Here is a 15,229-nt window from a genome sequence, read left to right as displayed (position 1 = left end):
TTGTCTTCTCTGCGGCAAATAAAATTTCAGTGATATTGTGTCTTGGAAATCTTCTTGGCCTTGAAAGTTGCATTTGACTTATGTTGTGTTTCTTATATTTCTAACATAAATGTTACTTTCTCGGTTGATATTCCATTTCTTTACAATTGTATGGTTTTATAGGAACTAGCAAAAAGGCACGTGCATTCCAACGGAAGAAAAAAATACAACACACCTTTATTTTACAGAAAATGGTCTCTAAGAATTTGTAGCTACGGCCAAAACAAAGATGGTCTTAGTTTACAAAAGCTCGGTTCAAGATTTCACGGGTATTCTATTTCAACGGGGCTTGCATGTAGATTTAATCCATACAAAGAAATAGGCAAGTAATCATGCCTTTATTCGTGTCATGTGCGGGACAAGGTGTTGTTATGGGCCGATAAAGAAAAACAACAAAAAATGGTGACACATTAGCACACTACGGAGATATGTGTGCATCAAGGGCGGTTTTCAGTTTAAGCATCACCAACATAGGGTAACTCTTGAACACTTTTTTTCACATACATATTTCATAAATACATAAAGAGTTGTTAAAAAGATACATGACTTTTAATCATAAAGAGAGATATATTTGTGTGGAAAAGAACATTTTTGTATGGTCTCGTGTGGACGCAAGTACTTGCGCCCCTATTTCATCATTATTTCTTGTCATACATATCATAGGTATGGGTCCTTGTTTCATCACTATTTATATCTTTTCAGATATGTCTTTTATTTTATTTTTTGACATGCATGCCTTCTTTTTACTTTTTGTCATGCATGTTCTCTTTTTTCTTCTTCTTATATATAAAAGAATAGCGCAACATCTCATCTTTATCGGATCTCCTCTACATTTTCTCTTTTATTTCTTTTATAGCGGACATCCATATTTATTGTGTCCTTCTTTTATTTATTATTATTTATTGGGTGTCTCTGGCAAATTTATCTTCAATTTTGTGTCCAATCTTGATTTTGCTGAGGTGTTCCGAATCGGTGCCGGTATGAAAGAAAGACGGATAATGCATTATTGATTAAGACTGCACCCTAGATTGTATTTCTGAATTGTTAACAGGTAAAATAACATTATATTTAGATTCTACATATTTTCTAATCAAATTTTATATATAACATGTTAAATTTAAAGTTACGATTTAAAAGATATGAGTATTTAAAAAAAATACTAAATATGTACTGCTGATTTAATGTCAAAACATCAGGATTTTTTTATAAAATAACATGACAGACTAAAAATATCTATTTTTTTATTATTAGGTATAAAAGAATCAATGGTCTAGATTGCTTACTCGTCGGTATAGTTCTGGTTGTTTTTGCTTCTTTCTGATCATGTTTACCATGGTTGTTTTGAGGTTAACTAGCAACGATCACCAAAATATGAAGCAGCGTGCAGGATTGTCTTTACAAAGTTCCGAACCATTCATCCTAGTTGTTTCCTTGTTTTATAATTTGATGTTAATATTACAGGGTGTCTAAACGGCTAGCTTAGGTGTAGCTACTAGATCACAAAAAACCCTAACCTTCGACCCCTCCTGTGTCGCCCCCGCGCGGCGGCCGGGGGGAAACCCTAGCGCTGACGTGTCCTCGACCCACCTCCCACCTCTCATCCTCGTCACCGTCGGGCAAACCCCGATCGGCGTCAGCGGCGGCGGGACCTTTTCTCCCCTCGGTTGCAGGATCTGGCGCGGGAGGCGTTCTCTGGAGGATAGCGCCGCATTGGTTCTACGGGGCACGCCGACAAGGACTCAGGGGGCGACGGCGGGAGCTGCATGTCACGTGCTCGTGGCTCCTCCTGGTGGTCGTGTGAGCGGCGCTCGGGGCGCACTTGTGGTGGTCGGGTGGTCGATCTGATCTAGATCTGAATAATTACAGGTTCTGGACCCAGAAAAAATAGACATATTCCTCAATTAACGCAAAAGTACAATTCCAATCGAAACTTAAGAAACTACAACCAAAATTTAAGAAACAACAACCGGAACTTAAGTTCCGATTGTTGATGTTTTATTCAAATTCGCAAGTGCCAGACCTATATATATTATAAAGAAAGTAATCCAGCTCGTCGATTCCTACCACTTAATCTTAATTTATTGTATCTTCCCGGAGGCGCCTCGGGCGGCATGAGGCTACCCTTCGACGGAGGTTAGCAGCCTTGGTTGGGGCTCCCCTCCAGTGTCTTCCTTGGCTGGCCATGGTTAGGGGATCCCGGTGCTCTGGTTGGTGGCTGGAGGTGGCTCGGGGGTGCTCCAACGGTTGGTGTCGACGCGGCGTGACGTTTGGTGCTCGATGGTGGGGAGTGAGTGGTGGTGACCACTTTCCTTCTCCTAGATATGGGCCGGTAGTGGCTACGGCCTAGGGTCTGTGCTCGCGTAGACCGGATTTGGCCTCGAGGCGGATCGGAGTTCTTCCTCCGGGGGTATGTGAGCTCAGGTTTGGTCCGGGTTTTGCTTGCATGTGGTGGTCTTCATCATCTTGCGGGTGTGGTGGTCGTTATCCCGAGGCGCTGGTGAGCGGATCGACCATGGTGGCCATGAACATGGCGTTGTGTGTGCTAGCTTGGGTCGTGGCTCGGGGCTGGCTCGCCAGCGGTCGTCGGCAGTCACACAGACGTGCCCCCACCCCTCCCCCCCCCCCCCCCCCGCCGCCGCCAATCCATCGGGATTGGCTGGGGATGCAGGTGTGGGTGCCTCCTACGGTGGAGGCTTCTACCCAAACTCGGTGACTGATGCCAAGCTAGGAGTAGTCGGTGTGCCCCTGATCCTCCTATCGTGGTTGAGTGCGCTGTGAAGTGGGCGGCGTTCAGGATCTGGCAACAGGGATGCCGGGGTGGCGGCCCTGGATGGTGGTGTGCATGGTTTGCTCGTCGATGGGCACCATCACGGCGGTGGTGGCTTTCCTCTTGGTTGTGTGGGTGACAGGAGGTGTAGAGATGGGTGGCCCGGACATGCCCTCTATCCCCATAGGGGTGATGTCCTGATCCGGTTCTGGGGACCTGACCTCGTCGCTCTCATCCTAGTGTTCTCGTGGTGGCACGGGTGAGCTGCCAAGTGAAAGCCCGTCGGATGTTGCACTCTTCTTAAGGACGTCGTCGTGGTTCTTCTCTCCATGCTAGGGCTCCGGGTAAAGACCTTTATATGTTGTAGACTCGGCAACAGCGACACTCGGTGTCGTTTTTTTCCTCTTGACGGTGTTGTCGTGGAGCTTAGGTATTCTAGTTCGTAGTGTGGTGGTGTGTTCATTTCTTCCTATGTTTTGTGTTTGTAGCGTGCATGCGTCCGTTCTGTGCAGATTCGTGTATCCTGGGTTCATCTATGTAAGAGGACGACCTCATCATCTTGTATCATTTGATAATGTATTTTCTTTTTGATTGTTGCTTTATTTATAAAACATGGTGAAAGTCTGTTTCAAGAGATGTTAATATTACAGTGGATAGTGACAAGGTCAAGAAAAAGAATAAATCAGTGAAATGAAGAATATAGAGTCTAGTAATACCGGAAATTGTGTTTGGTGGCCGAGCTCTATGGGGGCCTTTAAATTTGAAATACAAATTTCATGAAAGTTCATATTTTTAAAATTCAGAAAAATCTGAAAACAAATACAGGGATAAGTGAAGGCGTAACACACATGTGTGTAAATTTTCAGAAAAAAATACATTGAAATGAGGACTGTGCAAAAAAGACAAATCTGAAGCTTTTTTACACATGACACTATTCATCGTTTCAGGCCATGAATTTGTCTTTTTTGTGCAGATCGTATTTCAAGGTATTTCATCCTAAATTTTTACGCACATACACATAACATCCTTCTTTATTTGCATATTTTTCAGATTTTTTTAAAACTGAAAAGTTTGAATTTTAAATTATTCAAAAATTTCGGCCTCCATGGAGGCCGAGCTCCAAACGTCTGCACTCCTAGTAATACTCCCTCTGTAAACTAATATAAAAGCATTTAGATCACTAAAATAGTGATCTAAATGCTCTTATATTAGTTTACGGAGGGAGTACTAACTAAATAAAAGTCTAGTAATAGGTTGAGACGATTTTTAACTTTTATTTTCGTAAGGTCAGACTCTATTTTTTTAACCGACTAAGGCCAGATCCTATTTAAATGCACTTGCAATTATTTTTTGTTTGTAGGTGGTTATATTTTGAAAGCTATGATAAGACATTCCACAACAGTTAAAATTCTTGATCATATCATGTTGCAGGCGATGATGTTAAACCAAAAAAAGGGATCCATTAATCATCTATAACACTAAGCTTTCTAGTTTTAAAAAACTCACATTTAATCAAGGTCTTCAATTGAAATTAGGTCACCCGATTTTGATCGAATCAACATTTCTCAAAGTTATCTCATTCAACTCTTTTATATTATACAATATGATTCCTAATTTTTAAGGTCTCATAATTAACGGAGGTCTTTAATTTTTTATATTATACAATTAGCATCAACCGTCCTATAAAAGCATATCAATCACGCGTGAAATATACATTGATTAGCGGATAACACATAACCACATCATAAAAGACCATCAAAACACCGCATAATAAATAAAAATAGAACACACTCCAACATCTTCCGCACCCACCAAACTAAATATTTCATCGGTTCCAAAATATACGGGGTATTTCTTTTGGAAAGTCAAATTTCTTTAACTTTGACAAAGTTCAGAGCAAAAGATATCGACATTCATAATATTAAACAAAAAAAGTATGGAAATTCATTTCATGATGAGTCCAATTTGATATTATGAATTTTAATATATTTATCTACAAATTAGGTAAACTTAAAAGTTTTTTTTTAAATATACACTTTATATTTTGAACAGAGTGAGTATTTTTTTTAAACCAATAACACCAACAGCATAGCAAAACACGCCCAACCCTTCTAGTATATTACAACATCGAAGGTAGTGAGCACAATTGGAGGAGATCACGTAGAACTTTACTTGGGATTTTTTTTTTAGAATTGGTCGTGTTAAATACTCCCTCGCTTCATAATATAGTGCCTCCGTGCTTGTCGAGAAATACGAATTCAGTGGTATAATTTTTATTCCCGCCACAGTTGGTCTAGTTGGTTAAATGTATAGTCAAACTTACATCTCGGAAAACACGGACGCACTACATTGGAACGGAGCGATGCTTAATTGTTCGATGCAGAAACTAGGCTTAGAAAGCAAGAACTGTCTTGTGGTAGAAGACAGTGTCATGGGACTACAAGTAGGTCTTCCAAATTTTTATTTTACTAACTAAACGTATACTTTTGAACACAAGGGATGTCTTTCTTTTGAGAGGCAGCAATAGGAGCAGGAATGTCATGTATAATAACATACACACCTTCAGCTTCTAACCAAGTAAGATCGAGCTTAGCTACAAATTATTGTTCAGTCTAACAGTCCACATGTCCTGATCTCCTGAATTTTCTGTAAGATTTCAAGGATGCAATTGCAACCTATATGATCTTAGTAATGTGAGGTATGTAATGACTTATCCATTTTAGTTTGTTTCATCAGGTAAACCACACCTGTTAAGTCTTCACACGCTTGAGGAGCTGAAGCTACTGTTCCAAGAATCTCTGGTCACTGGATAGTGGAATTTCCTGATTTCCTCGGGCCTTTTTCGGTTGGTGGCCATCCAACCCCCTAGTTTGAGGTGTCTCAAGTGAACTAACTTTTCTTATCTGATGTTAATGAGATATGTTTATGCAAATTAGCTCAGAATTCTCTCAACATGGAGGTCCCTTATCTGATGCTTTCAGATGACGTAATGAATTTTGAGTTATGTTGAGAGAACATGGAGGTCCCTTATTCTCTCAACATGAATCTCAGCCACTCCCGAAACCTTGAAACTGAAAAAGAACGAGCAGGCTAAAGTAAGAATGGCACTGCAGATAGAATTTAAAATAGCAGTGTACATACGAGCATAAAAATGGCACTGCGGTTACACTTTGAAGTAAACATCGCTTTGCATAATGCATCTTAACCGTGGAAAAGCGTAGAATTCAAGCTCCGAAATAATCTAGCTTCGGGACACTCTTGAGATGACACAGAACAGACCTTTGATTTTTACTGCCGAAGACATACATAATAGTTTGGCTGGATATTGCATACAGAAGGTAGTTTGATCATGTAAAAATAAAGCATCAATCCTAGACCAAGATCATGAAAGCGGATAAATCTGAATGAAATTGTTGGGTATAGAAATGCTGAAAAGAAACACTTCAGTCGCATAGATTAATATGTAGTAGCTAAATGATTTTTCAAGATCATGATACGATACTGGAATGTTCCTGTATTAACTATTCTGCATTGTTTCCATCTAAAAAGATATCTATAAAAATATTAAACAAGTAGCCAGGGTATGAAAATAGCAAACCTTATACTAGAGTAATTGACAAGAGTTACAGAGTCAATCTTCTTAAACTCTGGACCAAGTTTTTCTTCAGCTTCACTGGATTAAACTGTGCACACAGATGACCAGAGAAACAAGGACCAAACAGCAAGGAAACAAGGTATGCTGATGGTTATGTATTTGCATTGCGTCGATGTGTTATTCTTTTATATATCACAAAATTCTATCGAATTTGTAAGGCCCTGTTTGGAACCACAATAAATTATGATAATCTGGATTATGACGATAGATTATATAATCAGGTTTATAAAAATAATCTAGGTGGGCATGTTTGAAGGCCAGATTATATAAATTGTAATTCAGATTTTTACATTACATAATGACATGTTTGTCCTGTGTGTGCGCTGAGGAGAAAAAAGGAGGGTGGCGGTGGCAGAAATAAGTAATTACCTCCAACTTTACAAAGATAATGGGTCACTAGGAATCCATAACCTGATTTTATCTCGGATAGAGTAGAGTATGAGTTTTTAATAATCTGTACATCTAATTTTAATAATCTACAATATAATATGTCTTGTTTGGAGATAGTATAAATTATAAAAACTGAATTATCATAATCTGAGAGGTTACAAACAGGACCTAAGTTAAAATCAGACCATGGTGGTTTATTAATAAAAATGAAACCATACACAGGTGATAGAGAACACCTAGCTGATCTATCTTGCAATTTGTACGACCAGAGAGACGTGAAAAACTGCAAGCGCATTTTTGGAGCCGGTGTCTGGACCTAAGCATGTCAATCCATCCCCAATGACCCAATTTATTCTTTGCAAGGTAGTGCAAGAACGTGTAAAAATAGACATATACTCCCTCTGTTTCTAAATATAAGTCTTTTTAGAGATTTCATTAGAGGACTACATACGAAGCAAAATGAATGAATCTATACTTTAAAGTATGTCTATATTCATCCGTATGTAGTTTTTTAATAAACCTTTAAAAAAAACTTATATTTAAGAACAGAGGGAGTAAGCAGTAGCAAGTAACAACATGGACACATAAGCAATACCTCTGAGCGCATCCACTTGAGAAAATTTGTAAACTATAGGCCTCGTCGGAGAGCACGCAGGCCTCGCTAGGGGCACGATGTCAATGCGTGGGGAACGAGTTAATTGCAAAAGACTATCATAATTCAGGCCGTATTCACAAGTTGGTGCCATCTTTCAATTTTTTTACAAATACGTACCAAGATACAGGCCGTATTTTGCAGATCCTTGTATTTCTACATATAGATGCTCTTTCTGACAGATGTGGCCCACCGATCAGTCTCCTTATAAAAAAACCGGCCCGGGCGCTCCGGAGAAAACCAATTCTTTCTCTCCGTCCAGACCGGACAGGCAAAAGAAAAAAAAACCTTGTCTCCTCCACCAAGCGCACCATCTCCCCCATCTCCCCTGCTCCTTGCAGCGTGTACGCGCAGTTGGCCGGCTTGAGGCTGTCGCCGAAGCCGAGGAGATCCACGGCGATCAGCCTGCGGTGGCTCCTGCAGGACGAAGCGCAGCCGGTCGCCGCCGGCGCCGGAGGTCCGCCACGCGCGGCACTTCCCGCATCCACCGTCGGACCACCTCGGGCTCCGGGCCTTCGCCGGCGACGCGCCCTCCTTCCTCCTCGTGCCCCCACCGACCGCCGCGACGAGCCACAGCAGCTCCTCCCGGCACGCGTCCTGGCACCGCCCCTCCCTCCTCCGCGACGAGCCGTCGTCCTCCTCCTCCCCCGCCGCCGCCACCTTGCCCTGGCTCCGGTGACAGTAGCAGCCGAGGGGGCTCTCTTCCAGGAAGCCGTCGAGGACGCCGTACACGAGGCAGAGGAGCACGTCGACGACGTCGAGCGCCACAAACACGGCGGCTGCGAGCGCCGCCATCGCCGCCCTCGGCCACTCCGCGGGGCCGGCGAGATCTGAGAGCGCGGCCATCGCGAGCCCGTGATCGACCGCAGCAGGGGAGATGGTGAGGAGGCGGGGGCGGGGGCGGATGAGGGAGGGGCGGTGCTGGTGGGGGTGGAGGGAGTGGCCGGCGGGGTGTGGCGCTGGTGGTGGTGAGGGGGAGGCGGGGTGGAGGAGCAGGGGAGATGGGGGAGATGGTGGGCTCGGTGGAGGAGACGTAGTTTATTTTATTTTATTTTCTTTTGCCTGTCCGGTTTGGACGAAAAGAAAGAGTCGGTTTTCCCCGGATAGAAGCGGTTCGGGCCTGTTTTTTTTGTAAGGAGACTGACCGGTGGGCCATACCTGTTAGAGAGAGCATCTATACGTAGAAATACAAGATCTATAAAATACGGCCTGTATCTTGATACGTATTTGTAAAAAAATTGAAAGATGGAATCAACTTGTGAATACGAATTGTGGTAGTATTTTGCAATTAACTCGCGTGGAACAGATGGTGTGGATGGGACAAGAGGAGTTCCAGCCATCTCAACCACTCCAACGCAGCGCCGCCCCTCCGGCTACCGCGAGCATGGAACGCAAAGCCGCCCTCGTCCAGCCGCCCGTACTTCGTCAGCGACCCTGCATCTGCATCCCCGCCTCGTCGCACCCTCCGTGAGCTTAAGATCGACACAGACGACATTGTGGGGAATGTCCAGCGTGACCATGAGCTAGGACGGGAGGCGCAGGGCGACCTGGTCCTTGTCGTCGCGGGCGAGGGTGGGGAGCCGGGAGAGGTCACACTATCCACACGGTCCCCACAGGCTTCGTCGGCGCAACTGACACCGCAACGACTGCCCGAGCCCGGGTCTTCATGCCGACGGCGTCGTAGCACGGACGGAAGGCCTGGCCCTGCGGGATGGAGAGATCTAAGGGCCGAGCCTCCTCATCACCCCTCTCCTGGCAACAGACACACCTCACCTCCCTCCCGTGCGCTCTCGAGAAGATTGGAGGTTATGAGGCTAGAGGAGGTGGAGCTCAGGACGGGAGACGAAGAGGGCATGGGCATGAGCGACGACGACGGACGGGAGACGAAGAGGGCACGGGCATAAGCGACGACGACGGTGGCGGCAGGAACCCTAGCTGGAGGAGAGAACGAAAGAGTGGTTGGGTGACAGAGGTGCGAGTGGTGCCAGCGTTTTGTTTTTGTCGTCCCTCGACACAATAAACAGTGACGGTAAAAATCAAGACGTGGCATCGCTCCTTGCTCGCGCAGCGGTTCGCTCTTGGAGAGTTTAATGATGATACGCATGTTTATGCGTATTCTAAGGTTGTCCGTAATAAGAGTATCATAAATAGTATCATGCATGTCAACTAGGCAATTTTAATGAGGTGACATAAAATTAAATGAAGAAAGAGAGGGTTGAGTATCATATCATGATACCGTATCATATTAAATGTTGTGCTACTATGTGTCTTGCATGACAATAAATGAACCATCCTATGATACTAACATATGATACTATGCATTACGGGTGTGCTATCATACACTAGCATCATATGCATGATACTAGTATATGATACTACCCATTACAACCAGCCTAAAAGAAAAAGTCAGGAACCACTGAAATACAACTAAGCTAACTCAAAAGTCTAACTCAAAAGAATCAAACTGCCCGAGCAACTTGTGCATGTGCTACATAAATATGAATAAATAGGGAAAATAGACAGCAATGTTAAATAGGGTTATAAATCGTTCTATTTGTGGTCTACAGGGAGAAAGAATAGCTTACAGGTAAATTCAAACTAGAGTACTAGACCCACCTACGAATTATTTTCAACTCTCCTCATATTGGTAAGAAGAACAGAGCATTACTGATAAGGAAAAGCCATCAAAGACAAACGTCCTCAATTTGAATAAAAGAAAAAATCTAGCAATGCAAAGAGAGAAAATAATGCAGTGTCACTTAGCAACAATGTTGGTAATTCATTTAAATTACAACAATTTGTTAATTGCAGTATTTGCAGTTTTAATCTAAATAAAAATGAGCTCCTTTTTTCTTAGCTTCCTAATATTCTAGTGCAGTTGGTAAAGATCCTCAAACTCTGATAAGAGCAGCCCGGTGCACGTAGCTGCCGCTTGCGCAGGATCCAGGGAAGGGTCCGACCACTTTGAGTCTATAGTACGCAGCTTTTCCTACACTACTACAAGAGGTTGTTTCTTCAAACTCTCATAACGAAAGAGATAAAATTTTGAACCACGGATTTCCTGTTTGTTATTTTGGATACCAAGCAGAAAATTGCAGAGTAGCAACAACAAATTGCTAATTCGGAATGGTTTTGCTCCTCTTTTAGAACATACTAATGAAAAGAGAACAATCTATCATCAACCTCTAAATTATTTGCAAGCAGCAACCACCAATTGAAAATTACAACTGGAACAAGGAACAAGCAACAATGCAGTTACGTCAATGATAGGGTGGTTGAACATAAATACTTATGTTCAATGTTCAGGGCCTTTGGTGATGGAAGAGGAGCTGTCAGCCTGTCAGAATAGTTCAGGGCAGGAAGAGCCTAATCAACAAAAGTGTAGTGGTCAGGAACAAACAACCATGTAGCATCCACCAATGATACATCAGTGCAGTGACAACGCCAAGTAAAGAAATTTATTACTCCCTCCCATCCATACTAGTTGCCGCAACTTAAAGTTATACTAAAGTTGCGACAAGTAATATGAATCGGAGGGAGTAGCAAAGATAAAATTGGATGAACTCAAATAAAAATGCAGAATAGTCGAGAGTAATAAGATACTCCCTATGTCCTAAAATAAGTGTCGCGGATTTAGTACAACTTTAGTACAAAGTAAAGTTGTACAGTAACATAAGACATTTTTGCAGTTCAATCTTACGTTAGTGTAGAGAGGGAGTACCATTCTTAATGATAGACATAACAAAGGCAGATCCTATTGATAAATGGTGGAAGGAAAGTAAAATTTACACCAAGAATTTAGCAAATACAAGCTGCACACTACTGTCATGGGTAGAAGCACAATGGATTAACTTTAAGAACCATAGCCCTGCACATACAGAGTCATTTGATGAAGCTGTTAACCACCATATACTAACCTAAATGTTGTTTGTAATTTTCTTCAAGAACATATATGACTAGACACTATTAGCTTCGAGAACATATTCCAATTTTTGCCAGAACTGGGCCTGGCAATTACTCAGTAGGTTCGTAACCATTTCTTCCTTTGTATATTCAACATAGGTAGTTTAATTTTCTTGCAGCAAAACTGTAATTTCTCCATAATGCTTCTGCTATGTTTCTTCAAAATAAGAAATAATTAACATGGTGATATTAGAATAGAATTTCACCATCGATATTTGACAGAGTGTTGTTGCAGGAGCAAAAGACAGCCCCGCTTTTAATTTTTGAAGTGTGTGGTCATCACTGTGCTTTCGAGAACAGATATGCAAAAAAGAATCACTCGTGTTACACAAAAATGCCAAAGAGAAGTGGACTTCTTTTTTACTTCTATTTATCCTGCCCACATATCATACATAGCTTACATTGCTCGGACATGGTTTGCACAAAACATGTCAAATAGCTTTACATCCAGAAGACCTGAGGAGAAACTGTCGGGAGATACTTAGACACTACATAGGAGTTAGTGTGGTGGCGCGTGGTTTGCAGTTCTCCCCTACGATCATACTTAAGACCAAAGGTGCTCATGTGGAGCACACAGCCACGGTCACCAAAGGCGCACTTAAACTCCACTCCCTTGCGTAGCACAACCTCAACAAGGCAAAAGCTGCCGTCGCCCATATACGCGAGACTGGCCCTCGCAAAATCCAGCCGTCTCTCCGGGTCCTTGAGGAACAGCTTCTCCTTGGTCACCTTCCACTCCGGCTCCACGGCACTTGTGCTGCTGCGGGAGGCGACTTCACAGGAGCAGATGTACCCGTCCTTGTGAAGCCCGACCCATGCGTCTAGCCCGTTGTCGAAGTAAGCTTGTCCTTGGAATGGTAGAGCCCAATCCCCATGACACCTCCACTTGGAATTCCTGGTGTCGAAGGAGAAGGTGCCCTTTGGAAGATGATGATAGCGCAGGTCATGCGCAGACATGAATATGGTGTGTCCGTCCGGGTGCAGCGCATAAGAGGTGATTACGTCGTCCATGGCGAATGGTGGCGGCGAGGGAACACTTTTCCAGGACCATCTCATGGTTGGGCTCGGCCACGGCTCGTCGTTGTCCATTGGTGCCCACGACATGGCCTCGAAAGAGTGCTGCTCGTGGACGTGGCGATGTGTCAACGCGTACAGCATGCCGCCGGTGGCCACTGTGAAGGTAGTCGTGTCGATGATTTGAATCGGTGGACGGGGACCCATGGTGAGCCCAGCCGTCTCGGTGTCGAACACGAGGGTGGGAGTGTTTGGAGAGCATGGGTTGGTGGTGATGAAGATGTTGCTGCCCATGGCGGCGAAGTCCATGTGAAGACGATTTACCGGTGCGGCTAACCGGAGAGCAGCAGGGTCAGGGAACCCATAGTGCAGTTCGGTGGTGGCGTCCTGTAAGGCGTCGACGTCGATCTTGTGGATGCTGAAGCCCTTGTGCCAATCATCCAACACCAGGTAGAGGTGCTTCTTCGGCACACGACGCGGCCTTTTCCCGATACGGTCGACGTCGAGGTGCGAGTGCTGACGCTTAGACATGTTCTTCCCGCACTAACTGGATCTAAAGATTGATTTTTTTTTTATTCTGATGGCTACGAGGTTGCCAGTACAGGAGAAGAAACAAACGGAAGGGCAAGGAGACGACAACGTGATCCAGATCTAACCTGGCAATGATGCGTTAGGTCTTGGAAATCCCTCCGCTTATTTATGGATGGCTAATCGAACTCCCTGCCGGGCTCGGTTTGCAGACAGGAGCTAGAGCCCGAGTCGGAGCAGAACAACGGAATGACTAATCGAACTCCCGACAATGGGAATGCCCGACGGATTGGGGGAGGGGAGCCGAATCAAGAGTGAAATCGGGATCGAAAGGGGAGGGGGATTCTGGCGAAAAGATCACCGAGCAATCGCCACCCAAGATGCTACAAGACGCTGAGAACTCACCGCATCCTTGTCGGCGGGAGGCGGCGGGGACCCTGGCGGCTTCACCGGAGTTACCGAGCAGTGGTCGCCGGAGTAGTAGCCCCCAAGCCCGTGGTCCTGGAGTTGCCGGGCCGCCCGTATGGCTAGAAGGCAGTGGAGACACGCCGCCCCTCCCGTGGTCACCGAAATGTTGATGTGGCCGGCGGCGCTACGCCCCTGCTCTGCTTCCCCTCCTTTTCTTTTCTTGCGCGTTTTTTTCTTTTTCTGAGCAACTTTTTGCGCGTCTGCTATTCCTCTTCACGCGCTTCAAATTGGGTTCGTCTCTCCAACACCCACGTCCCTTACCCTATATAAACGCCGCGATGAAAAAACAACTTCTATTACACCTGCGCAGGGAAAATAGTTCAACGCGCAAGATGAAATGGTTTCGTGTGCCTCATATTTCGTGCACCCACTATCGCACGCTGAACAACAACGACTCGAGCGCATCGTCTATCCATCACTGGATCTAGGCGATGGCGCCACCGCCCTCGCCACCCCATTTGCTCCGACGACCCGACGGCGCTTCTCGGGCCTATGCTCGTGTCGCCTCTGTTTCCTTCGTCTCCCTCTAATCCCCCCCCCTTGCGCGCCCCATTCTACCAACATAGAGCGCTCGACCGCCCACTGCCGCTCGGCGTCCACAAGTTGTTCGACAAAACGCTTGCAAGGTATGTCTTGCTTCAACTTGACATTTTTTAAATGAATTTAGTGCATGTCTTTGGTAGTTTCTATAGACTAGTTTAAATTTAATATTATAGATGAGTTCATCATATGATTCTTTCGAAGAAGAATTTGATATTGAAGAGGAGGAGGACCTTGTAATGATCCTAGATATGCACATCAATAAAAAAACCAAAGCACGGTGGTTCGGTTATGGGTCGACAGAAAATTTGGAGGGATAAAATCGATGCCGACAACAGATTGATGAGGCACTATTTTGTGGATAATCCAGTGTACCCCGAGTACTTCCGGCGTCGGTTTAGGATGAGCACCGAGTTGTTCAGACGCATTGCAGAGAAACTGACGAGCCATAATCGTTTTTTCAGGAGAGGAGGAATGTTGTCAGAGAACTCGGGCATAACACCTTTCAAAAGGTGACAGCCGCTTTGCGTATGTTGGCATACGATACTCCGGCTGATCTAGTTGATGACCACTTGACCATGGGTGAGAGTCAGGCCATCATGTGTGTCAAGCGCTTCACAATCGAAATTGTGCAAGTGTTTGGCCCGAAGTATTTGAGATCTCTCAATGTTGAAGCCATCGCAAGGCTATTGGAGATGAACAAAGCTCATGGGTTCCCAGGTATGCTTGGCTTGATAGATTGCATGCACTGGAGTTGGAAGAACTGTCCTAAGGCATGTCATGGGCAATTCCATGGCCAAAAGAAAGGATTCCACTATAAGCCTTGGAGCGGTTGCCGATCAAGAGAATTGGATTTGGCATGCTTTTTTGGAATACCTGGATCTTTAAATGGCATCAACGTTGTTAATCGGTCACCACTCATGAATAAGATTACAAATGATGAACTGTCACCGGTGAAGTTTGTAGCAAACGACCATACATACAACTATGGGTACTATCTTATGGATGTCATCTACCCAAAGTGGCAAACATTTGTAAAGCCGTTGAAAAAAATAAAAGGTAAGAAAAATCTAGATTTCCACAATGCTCAGGCGGCGGCTCGGAAAGATGTGGAAAGAGCTTTTGGGATTTTGCAAGCCCAATTTGTTATTGTGAGAGGATCGGCTAGATTTTGAAATCAAAATATGTTTTGATACATCATGCACGCTTGTGT

At 44.3% G+C, this 15,229-nt stretch overlaps 1 protein-coding gene and 1 long non-coding RNA gene across 2 annotated transcripts; both read right to left on the bottom strand.

Annotated features, from left to right (window-relative positions):
- Positions 1-10,262: 10,262 nt before the first annotated feature.
- Positions 10,263-13,863, bottom strand: LOC123427113. Its single transcript, XR_006622367.1, has 2 exons — positions 13,414-13,863; positions 10,263-10,869 (listed from the first exon to the last, which is right to left on the bottom strand). It is a non-coding gene; the product is annotated as an uncharacterized LOC123427113 (long non-coding RNA).
- LOC123427112 lies at positions 11,791-13,420 on the bottom strand. The gene has a single exon (XM_045111069.1). It carries the CDS (start codon positions 13,009-13,011, stop codon positions 11,908-11,910), a length of 1,104 nt encoding a protein of 367 aa, XP_044967004.1. The 5' UTR covers positions 13,012-13,420; the 3' UTR covers positions 11,791-11,907.
- Positions 13,864-15,229: the final 1,366 nt, after the last annotated feature.

The sequence above is a fragment of the Hordeum vulgare genome, chromosome 2H (assembly GCF_904849725.1).
Source record: "Hordeum vulgare subsp. vulgare chromosome 2H, MorexV3_pseudomolecules_assembly, whole genome shotgun sequence".
NCBI classification, from domain to species: domain Eukaryota; kingdom Viridiplantae; phylum Streptophyta; class Magnoliopsida; order Poales; family Poaceae; genus Hordeum; species Hordeum vulgare.
This window is presented reverse-complemented; position numbering and strand designations above follow the sequence as displayed.